At 38.7% G+C, this 23,908-nt stretch overlaps 3 protein-coding genes and 3 non-coding genes across 14 annotated transcripts in view; 5 read left to right on the forward strand and 1 right to left on the reverse strand.

Annotated features, from left to right (window-relative positions):
- The window catches only part of LOC117427731 (casein kinase I), a 72,983-nt gene extending 64,339 nt beyond the window's left edge, over positions 1-8,644 (forward strand). For all 9 annotated transcript variants that reach the window (XM_058994950.1, XM_058994951.1, XM_058994952.1 and 6 more), the window contains one exon: positions 949-8,644. In XM_058994950.1, coding sequence (XP_058850933.1) covers positions 949-1,003 — 55 coding nt within the window. In that variant the 3' untranslated portion in view covers positions 1,004-8,644. The remainder of the gene's footprint in view (positions 1-948) is intronic.
- A 3,384-nt stretch (positions 8,645-12,028) lies between these two features.
- LOC117427750 (small ribosomal subunit protein eS17) lies at positions 12,029-17,668 on the forward strand. The gene is made up of 5 exons (XM_034046011.2): positions 12,029-12,146; positions 13,357-13,508; positions 15,299-15,404; positions 16,288-16,353; positions 17,545-17,668. Exons 1-5 carry the CDS (start codon positions 12,144-12,146, stop codon positions 17,620-17,622), a joined length of 405 nt encoding a protein of 134 aa, XP_033901902.1. The 5' UTR covers positions 12,029-12,143; the 3' UTR covers positions 17,623-17,668.
- On the forward strand, positions 14,513-14,641 carry LOC117428582 (small nucleolar RNA SNORA71). The gene has a single exon (XR_004548333.1). It is a non-coding gene; the product is annotated as a small nucleolar RNA SNORA71 (small nucleolar RNA).
- Positions 15,948-16,076, forward strand: LOC117428583 (small nucleolar RNA SNORA71). Its single transcript, XR_004548334.1, has one exon. It is a non-coding gene; the product is annotated as a small nucleolar RNA SNORA71 (small nucleolar RNA).
- On the forward strand, positions 16,713-16,841 carry LOC117428581 (small nucleolar RNA SNORA71). The gene has a single exon (XR_004548332.3). It is a non-coding gene; the product is annotated as a small nucleolar RNA SNORA71 (small nucleolar RNA).
- A 1,252-nt stretch (positions 17,669-18,920) lies between the features above and the next one.
- Positions 18,921-22,855, reverse strand: LOC117964338 (sperm axonemal maintenance protein CFAP97D1-like; the record flags this gene model as incomplete). Its single annotated transcript, XM_034907619.2, has 5 exons — positions 18,921-19,029; positions 19,281-19,424; positions 20,849-20,967; positions 21,926-22,006; positions 22,697-22,855. Coding segments are annotated over 5 exons (612 nt in total), but the record flags the coding sequence as incomplete, so codon positions are not given.
- Positions 22,856-23,908: the final 1,053 nt, after the last annotated feature.

The following is a 23,908-nucleotide window of genomic DNA, read 5'->3' on the forward strand; positions in this document are numbered from 1 at the left end:
TTGATAGACAGTTTTTCAACATATAAATATTCAATCTCATGTATGCCGATGATCGACCTTACTAGTTTCAAAACAGAGAAATATGTTCCCCAAAAAACCACAGTAAGATCAGTCTTCTAAACCCGTGGTGTTTGTGTTATGAGGATCGAGAGCAGTCTTCTAAACCCGTGGTGTTTGTGGTATGAGGATAGTAGAGGTGCCCATGTGTATGTCGCACCTACACCTGGTCGTCGACCGAATGGAAGGAGAGATGAATAGTATGTAGGGAAGAATGATTATTTTCAGACCCCAAATATGTATATGATATTGTTAAATCAATTTGATTAGTATTTCCTTAAAAGTAAGTAGCTTTAAATGCTGTTTTTGGAGTTATTGTTTGCAGTTATTCTGTGTGGTTCGTATTGGTTTTTTGTTCAGGTTTTTGGTCTGTGTTAAGGTGTTTTGACTGGGGTTAAGAAGCTGCTCTTCAGTTCTAGTTGTCTGCTATAGACATACATAATGCAGACTAGATCAGCCAAAGAGTCTTTTATATGAGTAAGCACCCACACCATTTAGTGCACAGCAGTGTATTGCCAGAAAAACTGTCCTTGTTCAAAGCAGCTGATCACTAGATGGCACTGGCTTGTACGTCAATAAAGACACCGGCACATCTAGTCTATCTTAGACATGTCTATGGCAGGCAAATAGAACTAAAGCACTGATCCTAGTAAAAGCACCCTAACACTCAATAAAAAAAAAAAAAAAAAAAGTACTATTGAGTAATTACAGCAAGAACCACTTGGAATGATGCAAGCATCATGAAGGTAAGGGGACATAAAAAAAAATGAAATTTGAAGCTACTTGCTCTTGAATTTCTGTACAGGTTTCGGATTAAACCGCGGCTTGTTGTACACTTTGTGCAGTGGCCCCCGCAACACTTTTAACTAGTTTCATCTTCATTTCCCTCAGGTGCTGCTGCTTCTTCAGACGGAAAAGGAAGAAGAACACGCCGAGACACAAATGACGCCGTTTTTAAAAGAAATTCTAAAAAAAAATAAAAAATAAAATAAAATAAACTCCTCCTCCAGGGACCTGTGTGTGCGAGCGGCGTGTACGTTCCAATCTGCTCGTCTCCGAAGGAAATGAAATTGTCTTTTGGTTTCTTTTTTTTTTTTTTAAATGGATCTCTTGTTGCTTCAAGCCTGAGCCTTCTGCTGGGATAGAGGATCTACAAACCACTCAGGCAGGATTGCACTTCTTAACTTACTGTGTCTATTATTATTGATTTATTATTTAGAATGTCTTTTTTTCCAGCAGTTTGGGTTAAAAGGGGACTCTGAAAGGACTTGTTCTGGCTTTCCTGGCTGGTACTCCTGCTGTGTCACTGAAAGAAACTGGGGGTTATAGAGAGACAATGACTGACCTTAAAGTGGAGTCGTGCGCTCCTACATCCCTTCCCCTGTTCTCCTTGGTCTCCCCAGGACCTCACTGTAAACAAGACTTTGCGTCTCAGGGGGGAGGGGCATTTCCTGGCTTAAATTAAAGAGAGTAAACTAAAACTGACAGTCAAGAAACACATGTGTTTTTTTCATACATTTTTTTATGTAGCTTATATACTGTGAGAACTTTTGTGATCTACTGTTTCATTTTTCATCCCAAAGGATTGCTGTTTATTTCGTTTAGGTGGATGCTTTTTAATGCACATAGAAAGCTAACCCTCTACACTGCATGAGGACTAAAGTCATGCTTTTTATCAGGACCTGTTCGCACTGAATTGAGGGGGGTGACCTGGAATGTGTGCGAATGGAGAACATGCAAGCTGATGTAGATGGATGGACAGACAGGCTGGGGAGATGGTACAGCAGCTCAAATCCCACCTTCCCTACAATACACAGTTGTGATGACAGTTTTTTAAGGTCGTAGTGGCTTTGCAAGAAAACTGCATCACCTGTGTCATTTTCTAGCCGTTCACGTATTCACGTCTGTGAACGCCTTCGTGTGGATCTTGCAGTCGAGTTGCTGAGGGGATGATGGCACATACAGACAAGCCCTGCCCCGGCAGCAGTTTGCTTTTCTTTTCTTTTAAAAGTCTTTCAGCATTATTCTCTTTCAAAAATAAAAAAAAATCACCTGATAGTTTAAAACGAAACAAAATCTTCTTCCCCAGTTCAAACTCGCCTGAATTACCCAGTAACTGAGCAAGAACAAAAAAATGTAGGAAATAATTGCTGTGGAATTGAACATCCCAGACCCCAGGTGGCGCCGTTTCCTTCAAGAAAGAACAGGTGTTGTGGGCAATCATATTAGTAACTCTGATATGGCACCCTGGTTAGAGTGACCTATTCCAATGCTTATTTAATATATGTCTCATTCACTGTTAACCACAGGCGCATAGTTTGATCCTAAACCGAATTCTCAGCATCTAGCAATACGTATTTAGAATTAAGTGTGTAACACATCCTGGTGTTTCTATTGGGATAGTGATCACAACAGGGATAGTACTAAATGAGATCATTTGTGTGGTAAGAAAGGAGATAGAAAGAATGTGTTTAAAAAAAGATGTTGTTTAGTCAGCTGTTCATATGGTACCCACTGCCAAAATAAAAATAAGTCTGGCACAGTGATGATTAAATCTACAAGTTGAGGTCAGTTTGGATTGCAGTCCCAGTGCAGCAGGGATGGTAAAAGGTCTTGGACACGTGCTAAATCTGCAGTTTTCCTTTGCATAGAAGACAGCATCTAATACTTAATCAATAATGATTTCTGTATATACATGCAAATAAAATGTGGGGCCAGCTACTAGTACACAAGGCGTGGAGTTGAGTGGGTTTAGAAGAAATGTTAAAAAAAAATGCAGGGCACTTTAAGGTGTATGCGTTTTATTTTTAAGCTAATTGACTAATGCTGCCAGTACCATACAAATTGATAAGCTTTTCATGCATACAACCAGGTTTCTACAAAAGCACCTGTAAAGGCAGATTCTGGCTTCTCTTGATTGGTCTGAATAAGTGGTGGTGGGATGCAGTGTTTCCTGATGTTGCGTTTGTATTTATTTGTGAAGAGCTGCTGGGCTTCAGTTTCACACTCAGACGTGGTTTAAGTGAGCCCTAGTCCATAGCGAGTGGAAACCAAAAGCCATGCAGAACACCTTGAGTTCCTTACTTAATAAAACTTTTTTTTTTTCGGGGCGAATGGGATGCCATGTTTTTAAAACCTGTTTCGTACAAAAATCCCACACAAATAAAGAAATAAAAGCCTTCGCACCTTGTTTTAGTAAGTTCAACTAGATTCAGTCTCAACCAGCTGCTGAGAAATCAAAACCGGAAAATGATCAAACCCCCGTGAAATCATTTGAAGAGAGGGAATCAGAAATGAATACTGTTTTAATAAAAACCTGTATGATAATGAAAATACTTATTTTATAACCCTTATAAAAACGTGATCATGATTTTGGACCACAGTAGTTACTTTGTCTGTTGGATATTTGAGCTTGGATGGTAACCATGGCACCTAGCACTGGGTTCAAACCGATGCTGCTTTCTGCTCCATAGACGCTCAGGGCAATGTCCTGACTGACAGAGAGAGTAATAATTAGTGTGAAAGCCTGAGGGGTTGTCTGGCATGTGTTAGTGTGCCCGCTTTTACTCGGTATGCGCTTCATTGTGTTAGTTAAACCTATTTAAAAAACATTGTCTGTTGTCTGCTAATCTGGGCCTGTACCCCTCTTTGACCTGCAATGTTGCCCTGATTTGTCCTTTACTGTTAAGATAATGCGACATTTAATTCCCCACCATGATTCCCCAACATGAGCACCACCTAGTGTCACTAAAGTGTATTGACACATTCAAATCTTTATCTGATTGAGAGACTCAAGTAACCATGTTAAGTATAGGCGATTTTGTAGCCTAGTTATTATCTAAAAATATATCTTTACATTTTTCATTAAATAAGTCAATCTGTGGTTCAAAACAATAAATAGGACTTATTGGGTTTCTTACTTTTCAAAAGTTTGACTCAATCCCTCATCTTCGGACTGCCAAAAGCCTCGAGGACAGCTCTTGTAAACTCTGAATATAGTTTCAATGTGCTTTCCTAAAACATGTCTGTATGTGCCTATAAATGTATGTACAAATGTTTGACTAATTGAGAGAATGTTAAAACAGCAACGTTGCAGAGGGAATTGCTTTGGAGAATTCTATTCTGTAAATATTGTCCGTAATACATTTTAAAACAATTCTGATTAGGAGATGATCGTTTTTTGTTTTTTTTTTAACCTTATAAATTAAAGTAGAACATCTTATTACATTTTTTTGTGTCAAACTTATGGGCCAACTGATACTGTTTTTAGACTTTTAACTACTGGTTAAACCGAGTGCAGTACTTGATTGGGTTAACCTCCGTGCACTCTGATGTCCCACACTGTTCAGTATTAAGAGGGGATCGGGGTCTTGATTGCACAGGCTTGTATAGGAAGAACTAGGGGGAGAAGATCTTGTAATTTGCTACAGGTTAATGAACGCTGGCCACTTGCCTCACAGAATCTTCATCGCTGAGGAATTGAGTGCTTATTGAAAGAGGATAAAAATAGCTAATACCAAATTCAGAAATGTACCTCCATGCTTTCAGAAGTGGTACAGAAGCATGTTGAAATGAGTTTAAGGGAGGATCTTCTTATTGGGGGGCTGATCTGATTGTTACTGGAGCTCAGTTGTGTTGGTTCCCAGTTCAGGCAGTCAACAAAACGTCTCAAAAGAAATGCAAATCATTGGGATCTCTTTTATAAAAATCTGATATTTGGGAAAACGGAATGAAAGGGGGAACCATGGTTGTAAACTTGCGTGCGTTTCTTATTTTTCTCCTAAACAAGAATTAATGTTTTTGGAGGATTCCCTTTTTGTGAACGCAGTTCTAAAAGTAGCGATCACCCTCCTGTCTGTGCTGGCCACACCTCGCAAGTTTGCAACATGAACTTTGTTTTTTTTTTTTTGTGTGTTTTTAAATGTGAATTGAAATTTTTTATTTTTTATTTTATTTTGTAAACTTCTATTTTTTGCTTACCCAAATGGCCATGCTGTATAAAGCAGCTGGTGAATTTGACTGCACTACATTTCTTGCTTAATGTTTACCTTGAAAGGAACACCCATCCTGTACTGTACTGTAATCTTGCGAGGCCTGGTACAGATGGCCTTTTTAGTCTTATAAGGCTAATGGACAATACCTATGAAATCATTACCAACATGCTTCCTTTTTATTTATTCCTTACTTTTGTTCTCTTTTTTTAAAATGTGTTATTTATAATTCTACTAAAACAGAAGTGCGGGGAGTGATGGAAAATATTGTGTTTTATCGACAAGCTGGTCATCTTTATTAAGCTACAACCACTTCTATAGCTGATTTTCATGCAAAGGTAGTCTTTTTGACAAGTTGGTCTGTATATGTGCACAACTGTAACTAAAGTTTTAAGTTTTACTCTCGAGTCGAAATTATATGTAAGACTTACTTGAAAAAAATGGGAGGTAGTTTCGGGTTGTATAGTTAAGCTTATGAATTCTGAGATGCTTGTAAACAAACTTTGCATTAATTAAAAAATAAAATAAGAGTGAATGGTATTACACTGCTGCAATACATAATGTGCCTCTGATTCATTTTAGGCTTAATATGTAGAATTGTCTGGTCCTGTTAGCCCCTGTAACCATGACAACCAACATGGGCGTTTTTTGTTGTTTTTTTGGTCTCTTGTTTACACCATTTCCGTTTTAGTTTAGAGGTTGCTGATGTACCAATGTCCCTTGGAATAATTTTCATACAGAACAGACAATTGGGCTTTTCTAACTCTTCGTATCTTGGGCGGTGCTGTTTGTTAGTGCCCTTAGTAATTCCAAAGCCTGTTTTCATCCAGACCTGGTCATTTGAATAGGACTCCTGTTAAAGGCCATGAGGCCACTGATAAAGGCAACTAGGTGTATGTGATACTTTCAGACATGTTTTATGCTTAAATAAAAGCCGATTTTAACATTGTTACTTAAACTCTCCCCATTGGGGGAGAAAAAGCTCAATTATCACCTAGAGCTAGTTGCTTGAAAAGCTACCTTATTTATTTATTTCCTTTAGCCAGATACTCAGTGGAGTGACCCCCTGTGGGTCATTTTAAAGATAACTCGTCTTCAGTATACAGTGGGTCAGAAACCGGCTTTGGTCAATTTGCTCTGTTGTATGTAGTTGGAAGCCCAATAGAGCTGGTGCAGGGTTATTCAGAGGTCTGAAATCATAAGCCAAAGAAACACCTGGGCCTGACAAATCTAATCTCCCTACTGTATCTGATTTATTTTTTACTGAAATGATGAGGTGCCATCAGCCTCTGCAATTAGGCCCCCTAATAAGCCTGCTATGAAAAATATGAATTGATATCTGACTTACTAAAAATCAAACCAGTAATACAGTGTTTTATGCCAGAAGAGATCCAGGTAATCACAGAGGGGAAAAGTGCTTACCATAGCCAATGCAGGTTTCGCATGGTCACGATTGCTACAATTATTAGCACCTGATCACATTAGTAACGAATCATTTCTTAATAGTGTTAGCTGATAATCTTTGATAGCTGCTTTCACAGACCCTAATTTAGCAGTAATCTTGTACTGCTGAATGTTACCTTGTGGTAATCAGGGTGGCTTGGAGTAGTTTTCCTAATCTGGATGAATCACAAATAATTCATATATGTTGTATATTTTTCTCGGTCAGAGATATGGTTAATACAGCCTGTGATTTAAGACATCTGAAAAGCCCTGTAGAATAATGCTTATACAGCCAACAACAGCATAAAGCATGAGTGTCGTTTGGTTTGCAGGTATCAAAGGTGAAGATAAATGTAGTGGTCTTTGGATGTGAAATGGGTTAAGGTTTCTCTTAGATTCAAAGAAACTTCTTTCTGTAAATTGTACGAGTTCCCACGATGGTGCTGCAGTGCATTCTAAACCTCCATGGAAATCGCACAGCTACCCCAGACCACTTGTGAATTCAAGCTGAAGTTTGATAACTATCTGAGACGCACAGAGAGGTGTAGGAAACACTGCAAAAGTTGCTAATGCTGTATGATGCTTTCAGAGTTCAGGTGAAGTTAAATTGGGAAACGGCCCCCTGGACTTCTGTCTGTTTACTGATTGCTGGCAGATCAGAGCACTGAGCAATTCCATCCCCCCCCTTTGGAGTGGCAGATATTAAAACAAGTGCATGGAACTAACTGGATTTGTTTTTTCCAGCCACAGCTACATTGCTGTCCAAATTCACTGGATGTCTTCCATAAGACATCAAATAATGTTTGCATCAAATCAAATACAATCACTTGGGATTTCTTACATGTTTCTGAATTGTAAGTCCACGGAACAGATTATTGCTTCCCTTTTTTGGGAGGGGTGGGGGGATAAATGCATTACTTACTGTTCCAGCTTCTTTATTTGTCAGATGTAATTACCAGTGAGATGTAAAGACAGGTGATTTCTCTTCCACCAGTAGCTGCACAAAACAAATGAACCCATTAACTGCCCATTTCTCTTTCTCTAAACTTGTAAAACATAAATGTGTCTCTTTCTTCAGCCCTGATGTTAAATTACTGGCAGATGTCTTTGGGGTTTCTTCCTGTCAGACAAACTTGTACTGAAATAAGGAATCCCAAGAAGGCTGCTGCCAGTAGATTTTCCATTGGGTCTACTCATGTAGATACCTTTTCCATCTGCGCAACTGAGCAGCCACAAGTTAAATGTATAACATAGATGGGTATTACATAGCATACGAATATCCACTAAATGTGATTTAATTTAACTGCAAGGAATTGCAAGGAATGAGTTTTTATTTAAATATATATATATTTCACATTTCAGAGGGATTGGTAAATCCTGTTAAAGTGCAGGTTTGTGAGTTTTTATTCCTGAGCATTGTAGCATTTGTGTGTGTTGTATTTAATTTCCTACAGAAGCTGATGTATTCAAGTTTAAACATGGGAGATATTCACAAAACAGATGTCTTCATGTACTGTCATTTATTGTCCTGTCTGTTGCCCTTTTTATTGCTTTTCTGTATTTGTTTATTTTAATTTTTAATGAGATGCTGGTTATGAAGATTGACTGTAATTGTCACTTTGTTTTAAGTTGTAAATTGTACGAAACAGGCCATTGGATATTTTTTCGAATCAAGTTTAAAATGTAGACATGTCTCTTTGGAACAGTTCTGTAAAAGAAAATGCCGCCTTTTGTTCAGATTCTATTTTTTGATTTCCAGAAAAAAGAAATTGAAATGTGTCCTACAGTAATTTATTCATACTTTTACTCTTGGCTCTGGTTTCAAAACTCTTCAGTGGGGGGAAAAAAATAAATCTTAAAATTGTATTATTAATAATATTATTATTGTGTTGAATGTGAATGTTGCTTAAAATGTATTTGAACGGTTTAACCTGGTAAAGGGCTTCAATTGTGAAGGACCTTTTTTTTTTTTTTTTTTTGCCGGAAAAGGTCCTGATGCTGTTGTCTGTCTTAAAATGCCTATTTTCCAGGGCTTTGTGTGAAACACTCATCACATGTGACCTTTGAAATTACACTTTGTATTCCCTCTGCATTCAAAGGGAAACTCAAGTTTGCACCCTTTTTTATGTAAAATAAAATGTCTCTTAACCTTTCTCTTGAGTATTTGTGTTCTTCTATTTTCTATATTACAAACCACAAATATGATAAACTTAATTATCCATACGTATTTTCTTTGGTATTTCAAATGCAACTGGCTTCCAAACAGTGACTTTTTTTTTACCAATAAAGTTTTTGGACCACAGAAGTAACTGTCATGACTTCACGTGGATTTCCATGCAAAATGTCACAACGAGGAGGACATAATATGAAAAACTATTTCCGTAAATTTCCGTCATGATTTAAACGTGGTCCTGAAACTCCAGTCTTTCCTATTGGAGTAAATTGCTTCAAATGACATTTTAACCCTGTGATGGCCACTTGGTGCCTCAATGCTTTACCACTCTCTGCAGTATTGTTTGTGATGTATGATGTGTTGCTGGATAGATTTGTAATATTGTGCTCAGGGTTGGGTCAATTCCTTTTTTTTTTTTTTTTATTCCAATTCCTTTTAAAAAAAAAAAAAAAAAAAAATCAATTCCAATTTGAATTCCTCTTACAGTACAGAATTTATTGAGCAAACATACACACACTCACTCACTGGAAGGATAACAGTAATAATTGAAATTGAAGGAATTGACACTAACCTTGATTGTGTTTGGTACAGTGGATAGCTTTTCTTGATATGAAATATGAAAGCTATTTGGATGCTACCTAGCCAAATAAATTAGGTTTTCATTTTAAGAGTACATTAATGCATTATAAGAATAAATACAAAGTAAAGATTTGAAATTAAAACTATGGTGATTATTATAAATTAACTTTTGGTCAGGGCATTTTGTTAAAATGTTAAGTTGTGTGCTGTGTCTGGAAACATTAAATGACTGTAGGTACAGTAACCCAGTAGGTATTGAACAATTGACTAAGGGCAGCAGAAGATTAAATACCTCTATGATTAACCTGCATGTGCAAGAATTACAAACTATTAGCATCTAATAGATAATCAGAGTCTTTTAAAAGTGTAGAACTCTCCTAGCTAGAGGCAAGGTTTAATAATTAAATTACTACCCACACCACAATCTGTTATAAAAATAAATAAACAAACTCTTTTGGACAATCAATGTATTTCTTTCTTTTTTTTTTTTAATGGAAATGGCAACTCTTATAATGCCCATGAACATTAAACATAACAATATATTCTGATTTTGTTAAGAGCTAGTGCCATCTAGTAAACACCAACTGTGGATGGAGTTTCCTGTTGTAATGCTGACAATAGAGTTAATGGTTGCTAGGTAACTTGAACACTTTAGCTGATCTTGTCTGTGTTTGCATACGTCTGTCTAGCAACCCAAACGGAACAGCAACTTAAAAACAGAAAACATCAAGTCATAAGATGTAAGGGGGGGATATTAAAAATATATATATGAAAACATTTGAAACTGTAGTTTGAGGCCATTTCACTGAAAGTTTCCACACGTACTCTGAAATAACCAATCAAATTATAAAGTCTCAGTGTACTGCTGCTTATAGTATTTCCCTCCAGACATAACCTACAAATCACATTCACTCACTGAGGTTTCAGCCATTGCCTGGGAAGCTGAAGTCCTCCAGGGGTGGACAAGTAAAACCTTTTTAGATTACAAATATGGTTTTTATTTTTACAGCATTTAAAGAGCCATTCAAATAAAATATTGATGCATACAAAAGTGGACTTGCATAAAAACACAGCAGGTTAATTTGTCTAACGTTTGGGAAACTCTCATACTCCCTTGTCATTTTGAAATTCATTTTAAAATGATAAAAAGGATGAAAATACAAAGCTAAAGGGTCATAAGAGAAATAGCCCCAGAACCTTGATGAATGTGGACCTCTGCTTGTTAAAATGACAGAACTGGATCCAGTCTGTTACGAGGCAAACTGCTGCTTCACTCATCCACAGTCCCGGATTGTCCCATTGTGGATCTGTGTGTTTGAGACTGCCCGAGAGCTGGTAGCTGCCAATTCATTGATACCACTCCAGTGTTTTGATATGATTCCTTCCTCTAACCCCGGCCTTGTGTACCTGTATTGGGCAGGCTGGCCCATCCTCTTGTGCTCACTGAATCATTTCTATAAACTAAAAAAATAAAAAGCTTCTGTACTAGGACCACCTCAGATTCCCCTATTTTCCATACAACCCTTCAAATTCAAAGCTCTTCATGTATACTGAATCAAAAGAGACGTATTACTTATATCTGAGCATCAAAAGAAACTTCTCACTTGTATTTGAGCATCAAACGAAACCTAAAATTCACTAGACAAACTCTGTTTTAGAGCAGGTGCAGTGACTTTTTATTGTGCTGATTAACAATTGACATCACGAAGATGCTGCAAAATGATCTGTCGATCTTGGGCAGGTGTTGTGACTCTTGGTGTCCCAGTTCGTGGCCTGTCATTGACAGAGTGTGTCTGGTTATACCGTCTCTCGCCGTGTTTGAAGTTGCAGGCTGTGACCACCCAAGACGGCGAGCCACAGTACTGCCCTAGTCCAGCCTCCAACATGCCGATTGGATGAAGACGCTGCTCTTTTGACAGACATGGCATATTGTTTTGTTGTTTTTTTCTGTGATTTTCTTTATTTTATTCAAGCTTGCAATTCAAAGCTGAAATCACAACATATCCAGTGTCCAATCAACTGTCTCACTAAAAAACAATGCACCAAATATATTAAAAATAAATTCAAGGGTCAGACTTGCACTTGCTTCTGCAAACACTCTTTCCTATATGTTGTAAAACTCAAATGTGTGCAAAAATAAATATGGAACAGAAGACTGTTCAAGGAAAGCTTGTGAGCTTCTATTGACAGTAAAGATCAAACACAGACCAAGTAGGGTTGACACCTCTGACACAAAAAAACGGGGCCTCTCATGGAAGGGGGTTGTTCAAAGTTTCAACTCTCTTTATAAATCATACATTGGTCCAATAACTTAAGAAACATTGATAATATTGTAGCGATCTCGGTTAATGCAGACAGGCGCATCACACAGGCGGAGGGCGGCCGTGAACTCACGTAGCCGGCTCTTGCAATGAGCGTGTATCGGGCATCCTGATTTATCTAACCTGACATCCAGTTATATCCAGATTTATGTAACTTGTGGTCAATTGATAGTGCGTTCAATGAGCAGACGTAAAATTATGTTAGCCGTTATTGAACGGTCTGTTACTATGAGCGAGCAGTTTCACAATAGCAGGCAATAAATCACTGTGTATTAAAACAGTTGCTTCAAGTGAGTTTTGCTATGTTTGTATATATTTTTTAAATGTAATTACTACTACTGTATTTTTGTAATGTAAAGTTACTGACACTTTTTTTGTTTTGGTTTAGCATCTTCAGTCTCCAATTCAAAGAAAACTAGCTTAAAATATGATGCTTATTCCTCCTCCGCTAGGGGTCAGTATAATAATTAAGAGGACACTACGCCGGAACCCATTTCACTTCCGAGTCCCCTTGGTCCTCTGACCCTTTAAACTTCCTTTCCCGGCATGCCCTGCCCTCTTCTACCAGCCTGATCCAACATGGTGGGTGTTTGAGAAAATCTCTTCTTTTTAAAATCCTTCTCAATCCTCTTGATTTAACAACGTAGCGATTTTTTTTCTGACTTTAGTGCAGTATTTAAACATGTAACATGCACTGTAAAATCGTATGGGGAGTAAAAGCACCACGATTGAAGTGTAAAAACGTGTTTTGTAAGAGAGGACGACAGTCCCTTATTTACTCCGTGTCGGAAGGAGCTCTCTTCTCCATTATGTGAAGTGTGGAAGCAAGGGGGTCGGCACTGTTCTTGCGTTTGTAACTATACCGGTGATTTGACAGATGTTTAAAATGGTTGTACATTAAGGTCTGTGTTGCACAGACTACTCGAATGTAATCCCGTATAATAATATATTTTCACAACTGTACGGCACCAAGGCCTGTCTAGAATGTTTAGAATTGTCAGCCATATATTTTCTCTTTTAAACGTGATTCAGTTCTTAAATTCGTATTTGCAATCTGAAATATATTATAAAATGTTAAAAACAGCAACAACAAAAACAAAATCATAGCTGTGTTTTGAAAATTACTTCACTTCATGTGTAAAAAATGTAACGTGACCGTTACATAAATGGAGTTGTGTTAGCCGCGTTTACGTGCAAGTTTATCCATGTGATAAACACGTTCATTAAACGTCGTATTTCTGTTGATTTCTGACAGCTTGCGCAAGTTACATGGATTTTTGTAGTTCACATAGATCACGTTGCAGGTGTCTGGCCAATGTTTTGAATGTACATGTAAAGACAACATTGTTTTTCTTTTAATTGAGTTGTGTACAATAGATTAAATATGAAACCCCTAATGTACACACCTTTTGGTAATGTGCTATAGAAATACTGTCGGTCTATACATCAAGGCAGCATAATTTAGCATTGCCTTTAGTTAGCGAAAGCCTTGCCTATAAACCACCTCAGTCTGAAAGGTGTTAGTGGGTCCACTAGAGGTGTCATTACATCAGTAACTGGTGACCGTTTTCATTTTGTGGAAACGTCAAGATGCAGGCAGACCTTCAGTAAAGGAATGAACTAGTAAAGAAAAATAGATGTTGATTCCCTGTATCGAAAATGATTCTGGTATTCCCTGTAGCCTGGTCATTGATACTGCTGGGAGAGCAAACTGAAAGGCTTGTTTGTTGGGAACCCTCTTCTCTGTCAATTGCGATTTTTAATGAACTGGTTTCTTTCATTTTAATTCCAGGGACGTGTCAGGACAAAGACCGTGAAAAAGGCCGCCCGGGTCATCATTGAAAAATATTACACCCGCCTGGGCAACGACTTCCACACCAACAAGAGAGTTTGCGAGGAGATTGCCATCATCCCCAGCAAGAAACTCCGCAACAAGATTGCTGGGTAAGAGGACGCCATAAACTAGAACAGTGAAGTGTTTCCTGGAAAATGTTTAGTACAACATCCTCAGAGTAACTTATTTCCCTGCATTTCTTGTGATTCTTGAGCTATAGTAGAGCTCAAATGTGTGATTCATAACTGCCACCTGCTGCAAGTAGTTTCATGAGAACTTGGCATGCAGATTGAAGACGGCAAGCCGGTTTTGTGACCGTTCAACTGAAACTACCTGTTAGGATGCAGAGAAACTGCATGTGTAGAATACAAAGTGAGGAAAAGCAGAACAAATACACCAAGTACATGTAACAGGATTGGGGGATCGTGCAGCTTTAACTTGTTACTGGTAACAGAAATGGTTTTGTCTTCTCAAACGTACAGGATTTTAGGTCAGTTTCGTTCCATTTAGTAATCCAAAACAATTCTGATCAGCTCTGTTTTGGAGAGTCAGTTTTGAGTGTGTTATACTAGCATTGTACAAGAGTAGATTAATAACATTCAACTCTTGTTGGATTTGTTGATGTCAAATTCTAAGTGAGGTTACACAATTGGAGGCTAAAGCAGACTTGTAATCCTTGGGGTAGTCATATCCTCTCCGGAAGGATCTGTGCAGTCAAGCAGCAAACTTGGGTACCCTGTGGCGATTTCTCAATACAGTAAGCACTGACAACTGTTCTGTACTAGAGTCTGAGCTACAGCATAAAGAACTGTGACACCTGGCTGGCACATACAAATTAGATTTGTACATTTTACATAATTTGTGAAATGGCCTGCAAAAATGCTTTGGGATCTTGAAATTTCACAAATATCTTGCAACTTCTGCAAATGTTAAGTGATTTTTACTCTGTATTATGGAGCTAATACACATAATTACATTATTTAGTAGGGATTATATTGCTTGAACTTGCAGGATCCTAACTCCCTCAGATGGCCACAACCTGGAAAGGTTAATTAACCCTTTAAAAGATGCCTGACCATCTTAAAATGCACTGCATAACTAATAGATGTTGGTACCCTGTATCGAAAGTGATTCTGGTATTCCCTGTTGCCTGATCATTGATACTGCAGGGAGAGCAAACTGAAAGCCTTTCCCGTGTTTGTTGGGAACCCTCGTCCCTGTCAGACCTCGTAGCTTTCAGACACTCCTGTTTTAATGCTTTAAGAAGAATTCTGTAATGTCTTAAGGGTATATCCTGTGGCCACCCCATTTCCCAAATATTGTACACTGTACATCACAAATGCATTCTGGAGGCAGTGGGTGTTGCAAGAGAATATGTAATTAGAAAAATGGCATAGTTTCTAAAGATCTAAATAATGCACAAGCCAATAAATGTAATCTGATTCATGTTGTCTGAATTTACTCATTGGTCAAATTCAGTTTGAGAAGCATTGTGCCTTGGTGTCTGACTATAGCTACACCGAAGGGTATATGCGCTATTTAAATTGTGATGGCAATGTAATTAACATCTTCCAATCACAAAGTCAAGTGTCAGTTACTCGATTTGTCAAAGTCCTAGATAAAGATGTCTTCCCGTGCATAGAACATAAGGCTCGGTTGTAAAATTTTAAAATACTTTGTTTCATAGCAGTTCCTGAGTACAATCTTTGTTCTTGTAACTTAGTGTGCCTTGTTTCGTACAGCTTGAGCAGCCACGCTCACTGGGCTCATCTGAACTTCCCAAAATGAATCTCTTGCACAGACGCCCTGCACACAACGTCTTCACTTTGTTTTGCACGCAACGTCTTCACTTTGTTATGCACACAGTATGACCTGAATTCTTTTTTCCCTTGTGCTGCAGGTATGTTACCCATCTGATGAAGCGCATCCAGAGGGGACCAGTCAGAGGCATCTCCATCAAACTGCAGGAGGAGGAGAGAGAGAGGAGGGACAACTATGTTCCTGAGGTCAGTCTTGCAAGCATTATTCACGATGGTCGGCAAAATTCTAAAAGAAACCACTTAGAGGAGGGTATTTAACTGTAGCTTGAAGGACCTGCGAAACCCTGAAATTATTATTTCTTAGCAGACACCCTTATCCAGGGCGACTTAAAATTGTTGCAAAATATCACATTACAAAATGTTACATTGTGAAGTATCACATTTCAGAATATCACATTACAGATACGAGCAGTTATAAAGTATAATTAAATCAGTAGCAAAAGATCAAATTCAAATAAGAGTAAAAAGACTACAGTAAATTACATGCAAGAACAGGTTTGTCCAAGAGCAGTTAACTTATATTAAACCTATTTGCTTATGAGCATGTAGTAAGTACAATGAATGGATGAGAATGATTTCAAATAAGAGCAATTACAAAAAACATGAATATGGATGTCTCTAAGAGTAAAGTCAAATAAGATACAGGAAGTAGTTTTAATTAAGAGCAGTAGTGGAATACGGCAAGGTCTTTCTCAGATCTTTCTTACTGATATTTAGTAGATGTTGGTACCCTGTATCGAAAGTGATTCTGGTTTTAACTGTTGCCTGATCATTGATACTACAGGGAGAGCAAACTGAAAGCCTTTCCCGTGTTTGTTGGGATCCCTCATCCCTGTCAGACCTCGTAGCTTTCAGACACTTGATAGTAATGCTGCTTAAAATAGAAATATGTATCTTGTGCGAAATGTGCTATAACTTTATTTTGCAGTTAGAGCTTCTTTATTAAGTTACAAAGTATGCCATATTCATTCCTATTCATTGGATAATCACTTTAAGTGTGACAGTATGTCTTGTGCAGTTAAACTTCTTTTATCATTTCTCTGATTGCTAATGAACCGTCTTCTTTCAGGTCTCTGCCTTGGACCAGGAGATCATTGAAGTTGATCCTGATACCAAGGAGATGCTGAAGCTGCTGGTGAGTCTAGTTCCTATTCAGAGAATCAATCTGAAGCATGCTACTCATTCTATTGAATGCTTTAGGATCATTCTCTTCAGTCCAAGCTGCATCTCAGTTATGGCCTTTTAAAGGACAGCCTCCTTTAATGCACGTAACTTCAACATTATATAGGGTCGCTATGGAACCGTGAATGTTCATTTAATTTGTAACCTGCCATTCTCCAATCTGTACTGCATGTTAGCTGCCAAGAACCCTAAGACAATAAGATGCCTATCTGAAGGGGCTTCCACTGGTTAACACTGAATAGTCTCATCTACATCTCCCATCTCGGCAATGTTAAAACATGTGACTTTATAGATTGTAAATATTTGTTGGTACCCTGTATCGAAAGTGATTCTGGTATTCACTGTTGCCTGATCATTGATACTACAGGGAGAGCAAACTGAAAGCCTTTCCCGTGTTTGTTGGGATCCCTTGTCCCTGTCAGACCTCGTAGCTTTCAGACACTTTTTTAAATTCTGCTTTAAAAAGAATTGTGTAATACAAATAAGGGTGTAACTTTTTAAACAAATGTATTAAGTGCTGTCTGTTAAGATATGAAATTATTTGGCCATACAGTCAATCCATTAGATGCCTCCCAATTTATGCTGCTTACATATTAAAGCTGCATAACGCAAATATCTTACTTACAATGTTGTTATATTTGGGTGTTGAGAGTCCTTTTAGATGTCAGTCAGGTCTTAAGTAAAAAAAAAAAAATCCTTAGATGGGGGTTGTCTGTATTTATTTCTTTCCCCCTGGTGTGTGCGTGTCCTTAGATTTTTCAGCCTCTATCAATTGTATCAACACAGAGTTAACTTAACCCTTTGCAGTCCTATGCATTCTATGGAGATGCAGTGCCTTTTAAACCTGTTTTACTGTGAAAAAATACTTTTAAAACAGTGCGTCTAAAATAAACTGCGAGTGTGAAAATAAATTGGACCTGACGCGCCTGAGACGCGCTGAATAAATGGACCGTAAAGTGTTAAGCAGTATGTACATATTAAGCTTCAATGGTAAACATTTATCACAGCCATCAAAGAAAAGTGTCATGGTTTCCAATTCAGTGGACACTGTGTATTCTGCAGCAGCATGCTTTTGTAGAGACTGTACATTTTTCAGTTGGCAGGTGTGTTCTCTGTTTGCTGATTCTGTTTTGTAATTTTTCAGGACTTCGGCAGCCTGTCCAACCTGCAGGTCACCCAGCCAACTGTTGGAATGAACTTCAAAACGCCCAGAGGAGTCTAGACCTAGCTTTGTAAAATACAGCTCTCAATAAAGAAAAAAAAATGAGTGTGGTGGTTACAATTTGTTCACCTTTACCTTGGAGTTCTGCAACCGTCTTTGCTGGCTGAGACTGGAAAAGTTATTGGCAGACTGGCCATTTTATCCTTTTATCAGTAATATTTCAATGAGAACTTTGTGGAGGTTAATATCAAATCTGTAAAACATTACAGTTGAAATAAATGTCTAGTTTATCATCAGTGAAAATTTGCTGAACCATGTGTGATTTAGTGGATAATTCCAATCCGTTCAGCTCAAAAGGTTACTGGTCCTAGTTAATTTGTCTGGTTAATCTGCACAGGAATTGGAGAATTGTTAAAGTAATCTGTAATTCTTAGTTTCCCAAGGCAGGTAAGGGAGTTTTTGTGGATCAAGTCCTGAAATGGTACTTGCTGCAATTCAGTTCTGTGTTTTACATGTAGCTTTCTATGCAAACTACTTGTCAAGTGTGTATAACTGCTTAACAAGGGACAAAAACTTTCAGAAATGGTTATTATTCATGTGGCGATTTGCTTGAATAGTGAGGCTAAACATGGTAAGTAATCAGATTTTATTACCAAACCTTAAGGGAATGCTTTCCAATGTGTTAATTTATATTTTCAGTCTTTTAAACATTACTGTAGACCACTTTTTGGGGCAGAGAATTCATCTGAATGTTAATTTAGGATAAGCAGATATTTCTTATCCCACCCTGTAAGCTGCTGCTTCCTGGTAGCGCTGCCGCAGGTTGCATGTAGTGACTGCAGCAGGGCCGTTGGAGAGCTTGATTGGAAGCACGTTTACATTTTTTTTTTTCCAAACAAATTCGTCAATTCCTTTTATTTAGTCAGCTAAGAACCCAAATAAAAGTAAGCTAATTTACAACAGTGACTTGGCCAGAAATGTCCATACTGAAGACATGACAGACAATTAGCAACTACCAGAGAAACAAACGTTTATTAATCACACTTGCTGGGTGATTAATAAACAACCCCTTTGAAAACTCTCCATGTTTTAATTAGTAGTAACCATTGGCCCGACACGTGTTCTTTATCATAATTTTTAATATTTTTTGGGGAGTATCCCATATTTATGAATCTCGCTCTATAACACTATTACAGCACAAAATAAAATCAACACAGCTGTCATTAATGCAAGTATAAGTTATATTTGTATATTGATTACCAATGTTATATCCATATATTGTCTCAAGTGACTCCTCTTTAGAGATGACCTTGACACCTATCATACATCCAAGAACCTGGGACAGTGGTTTGGTGTCTTCAGTGTTCACTGTCCACTTTGTTAGCCTGGTCACTGTTCAGACAAGCTGCTTGAGATCTGTTTCTCGTTGAGGTCTGTGACTTGTTGAAAAAGCACTTTCTTATACCTCTATAGAGAGAATGAGAAAAAATTTTAGTGAAAAAGAGGTATCGCCAATACCCTTATTTTATAGTTTGATGTTGGAAATTCCCATAGTTCATATGGAATAGAGCTAGACTTGTGTCCGCTTAATAATGGAATTATGGAGGGTTTGGTTTAGTGCGTGTGAGAGTTCAACTGTAACCGCTGAGTTGAGCAGTGGTTTTCAGACAGGCTCTAGGGTGATGGAATGAGGCTGTCAGTGCTGTCCGGGTGCATACCTGCTGGTTGGTGACTCTGTGCGGGTACCTGGCGACCACCTCTGGCGCCGGTACTCGGACTCTTGGATCGTGATGCGCTCCAGGATGCCCTGGTTAACCCGGTTCACCTCCTGCAGCTGCTGCCTCCGCTTCTCTGCATTGAGGCTGAGGGCAGACCGGGACCGATGTTTCAACGTTCAAAGTGTTAAAGTGCCATTTTGGGGGGCTCCCGAATGGCGCATCCAGTAAAGGCGCTCCGCGTGGAGTGCAGGATGCGCCTTATAGCCTGGAGATTGTAGATCGAATCCAGGCTATGTCGTTGCCGACTGTGACTGGGGGATCCTAGGGTTCCTTAATTGGCCGAGCGCCGCTTAGGTCAGCAGGACAATCCATGGTTCACCGCGCACCAGCGACCCCTGTGGCTGATAGGGTGCCTGCAGTGGAGCCATTCAGATCTGTGTTGCCGTCTGGCATTATGGGTCTGGTGGCTAAGCTGTGGATCCGCAGTGCGAAAAATGACGGACTGGCAGGAACACGTTTTGGAGGACACGTGTTTCAGCCTCCGTTTCTCGAGTTGCCGGGGGATTGCAGCGGTGAACCGGGATAAAACGTAATTGGGCATTCCAAACTGGGGAGAAACCCGGGGTAAAAACCATTGGCGGCGACTAAATTAAAAAGAAAAAAAATGCCATTTTGGAGAGTCATAAATGGGTTTTAAAAAATTCCACGCAGTTTTAAAATGTAGCACTCAGTGTTACGAAACTATTTGACTATCAGTCAGTAGTCATTCTACCTTTTGTCTACACTACAAACAAAGGAATTGTCAGATGTACATATTAAAGGTTATAATTCTGCACACCAGATTCATTTCTCACACATGACCACTTATTTAGACTGCATGCATCTTTCAAGCCTCTATCCCACCATTAACAGCACTGGTAATAATGACTTCTGTGTAACCAGGAGGGGCTACCCTTTCTAAGATGCTTTTTTAGCATCAAGCAGATCAACTAACTGAATAATTTAACTGGAGGTGAATTGTTTGAGGTCATCAATGATTTAGTGGAGAATAATGAGATTAATGATGCATGTGTCACTACAACACACAAACTGCAGGAGTGGTAACGGTACAGACTGATCTGTAACACAGTTCAACACAGAGGAGACATCTGTCAGTCTATATAATAAACTATAGATAACAATGTATACAACCTAAGTGAGGGTTTACTCAGGTTTTGAGTTTACTTAATTATCAAGAGCAGATCAAATAACCTCCCTAGCATGTCAAAAATAACAGAATAATACATTAAAAGCATAGGATTTTTATTATATCGAAAAAGCTATTAGTATTAAGACTTATTTTGAAAAGGTTTTTGTTATCTTTTATTTATACAAACAGTTTGGGTTTAATCATAGCAATCTCTTCAGTTTGAGTTGATAGCAGATATTTTTTGTAATCTTTATCAGATGTGGAAATGGGTGGCACCGCATAAATCTGCAAGAGGAAATGTAGGTGAGATGTTACATGCATTCTTAGATATGAGGTGTTTGGAATGAAGGGAGGCACTGATAATCTGAACCAGTCATACCTCCTCTCTGGGTAGCTGTTCCTATGGTCCACCAGTCCCTTAGACCTCATGATGTCAGACAGTTTTGATGACAAGATGTGGTTGTCTCTCTCGATGGTGGCCAGGCGCTCCTCTTCCAGCTGGTTCACAGACAAATGGGGAAATAAGAGTAAAAACAAGTAGGTCATAACAACCATAACCGCCACAGCTGCAAATGAAAATGAGAGCCTTCAGTATTATGAAAGAGTTGATGACCATGCCATACAGGATAGTACTGAATAAGAATTAGCAATGAAATGTTTCATGACAGTTTAATGAGCAGTTCTCCAAGTATATGCACAAATTTAACTGACATACAGACGGACGGATGTACAGACATTTCAATATATCCTCTGATATTCTCTTACAACTAATGCTACATAGTATTAATAACAGGTTTCATGAAAACTGGAAAAGCGATTCTCCAGCTATGCATTGCAATGTAAGCGTGACACATAGGTGGACGGATGTCCACAGGGATTTCATAACCCAGGTACAGCAGAACACAGTAGGGATCATTTCTACACTGGTTGGCTGAGAGTATACACAATGGTACAGCTGTATAGAAACGATTGTATCATCCAACAATCCATCTTGTCATCCACAAATCTGTGATAATGTATTGCTTACATTTTCTATACTAATTAAAAAATGTTAAACCAAGTTTCATGCTAATTCGATAAGCGTTTTTTCAGAAGGTGTGGCATACATACGCGAGGGATTTTATCCCAAGCGCTGGATCATAATTGAAAAACGTTGTCTTCTTTTTCAATGTGTTGCTTGTGCTGAAAATTCATTTTATAGAATTGTCCACCAGATGTCTCTGCGCACAAAGACCCATGTACAGATTGCTTGTTATATTGCTGTGATGTTACTGGTCTGGTCAGTACATGTAGGCTTATGTGTAGGTATTCTATTCCAAGATCTTTACATTGATTTTGTCTGTATCTGTTTTTCCAACACCTAAGTAATGATTTCGGACTTATTCCACACGTTTGTGTTTGTACTTCACTATGACACACTGCACTCCCCAATGAATTCTTTGAAATAGAGTATTACCTGTAATTTCTTAAGTTTCAGGTGGAGGTGAGCAGGGGTTTGGAATCCCTTGGTGTCCACCACTGGTCTAGCTTTTACAACCTACAGAGACATGATCCAAAATAATATACAGTATAGTAGACCCTGATATTCATGATACAGCCCTCTGAAATGATCCATACCGGTTAATTATTCTTATTTAACTATATATTATCAAAAATATAATATAGTGTGCTGTGCAAGACACTGCCGATTTAACATAAAATGTAAAAGATTGTCTATCAGTTAATAAACGTGTTCAAATACATACAGTAAAGTACCACTATTACACAAGAATAACAAGCATTAACATTCATCCCCACCATGGCTGGAGATAATATTAGACCTATGAATAAAAACAAAAAGTGGATGACTATGACCTATATCCACTGTATGTACAGGCAAAAATGTTTGACACACACAGACTATCACGTATTATCACAATATCAGACTCTCAGTAACTAGTACTTAACAATGTCCAAACCAGGTGTCTTCACAATTGAATAAGCACTGCTCTAGCGGGAAGTACAAATGTGACATCGCAAAGTAGCTTTCATAGAGGGAGTGTGATCCATTGAATAACTTGCCCTAAAGAAGTGTGACACACATACACACGGCTGAGCCACTCTCCCTATTGCCAGGGATATGCACCCCAGCGGGGCACAGTAACCACACAGGCTGTACTCTACAGACTGGGCTACACTGTGTTGTTAAGGGTGTGTTGAGCCCCTGTTTGTTCTTAGATGTGGTTACCTTGCGCCTGTGCTCCTCGTACCTGCTCTGGTCCCATTTCTTCTGCAGGTACTTGTTCGATGCCGGTACTGTGGGCTGGTAAGCACAGTGCCTGGTGCACAGTTCAATGGGTCTGTGTTGAATGCAGTGTTGCTGAGGAGTGTGTGAGAGTGTATAAGTTCAGACAATGGGTCTCCTCCTGGGTCCAATGCTCCACCTGATTCCAGGACATTTAATTATTTATTAGTCAAAGGAGTGTTAACCGTGGTTTTAAAATCCACTAGCACCCTGCATAATAATGCTAATAAAGCATAGAATTCAGAAAGAAAATGGATTTGAAAGTGTTGATTAGCAACTGTCAGTTTGTTCACTGGGATAGGACGACACATTTGTTTGTGGTGCAGGTTATAAATACCTGTTAGTTTGTGTGTTTTTTGTTTTTTATTTAATGAAAGTGAACCGGTTTTGAATGGAATCATGTGTACTGTACTTTATTTTAACTATTGCAAACTGAACAGCACACAGCACACAGCAGTCTGAGTTTATCCACTAGGAGCAGGGGTAGTAGTTGTCTATTGTGAAACATGGTAGGGTTAATAATAAAATGACATTCACATACTTGTACAGCAGTTACAGCCTGTGTTGGTTCAAGCAGTTCTGTCACAGGGACCCACGCAAAGTCTCTTCCTGTAGGACCCCCCCCACACTTCTCAGCAGGAGGCACCCTGGCCTGCTCTCTCATAGCTGCTCAGGTGGATCAAGTAGCCGTTGCTAGAGCGCTGCTAGCACCTGCCTCGCTACTGTTTCCACACAGATTAAATATCAATGAATTATTACTGTTTTAACCACAGCCCGTAACCGGCTGGACATTCTTCCAAACAGTCGTTAATGTGAATGGGGTTACAGTCAAGGCTTGAAACACATTTTCTAATATTAACATGGCAACATTCTCAATTAAATTCCACCTTGACTCACATGAAGCCAATTTGTATTGCCATCGCATATTACATTCAGTTGCTGTGCAGCAGATATTAGGATCCCCCACCTGAGCCTCACAGTCTTGGATGTGTGGAGTTATAATACCTATATGCTGCACAGGAAGTGAGCTCATAGTGTGGTGGAGGGATATGTTGACTTCACCAAAACTAACATTAAATTAATATCTTATCCTAATTGGTGTAATAACTACATTGCTATGAACATTCATGGATCCTCTATTTACACCAGGTAATA

Source organism: Acipenser ruthenus, chromosome 21 (genome assembly GCF_902713425.1).
Source record: "Acipenser ruthenus chromosome 21, fAciRut3.2 maternal haplotype, whole genome shotgun sequence".
Classification (NCBI taxonomy): Eukaryota; Metazoa; Chordata; class Actinopteri; order Acipenseriformes; family Acipenseridae; genus Acipenser; species Acipenser ruthenus.

Excerpts from the sequence above, each read along its gene's own strand:
- LOC117427750 (XM_034046011.2), top strand. Across the intron at positions 13,509-15,298 it reads CTCCGCAACAAGATTGCTGG|GTATGTTACCCATCTGATGA; the intron begins GTAAGAGGACGC and ends CTTGTGCTGCAG. Across the intron at positions 15,405-16,287 it reads GGGACAACTATGTTCCTGAG|GTCTCTGCCTTGGACCAGGA; the intron begins GTCAGTCTTGCA and ends GTCTTCTTTCAG.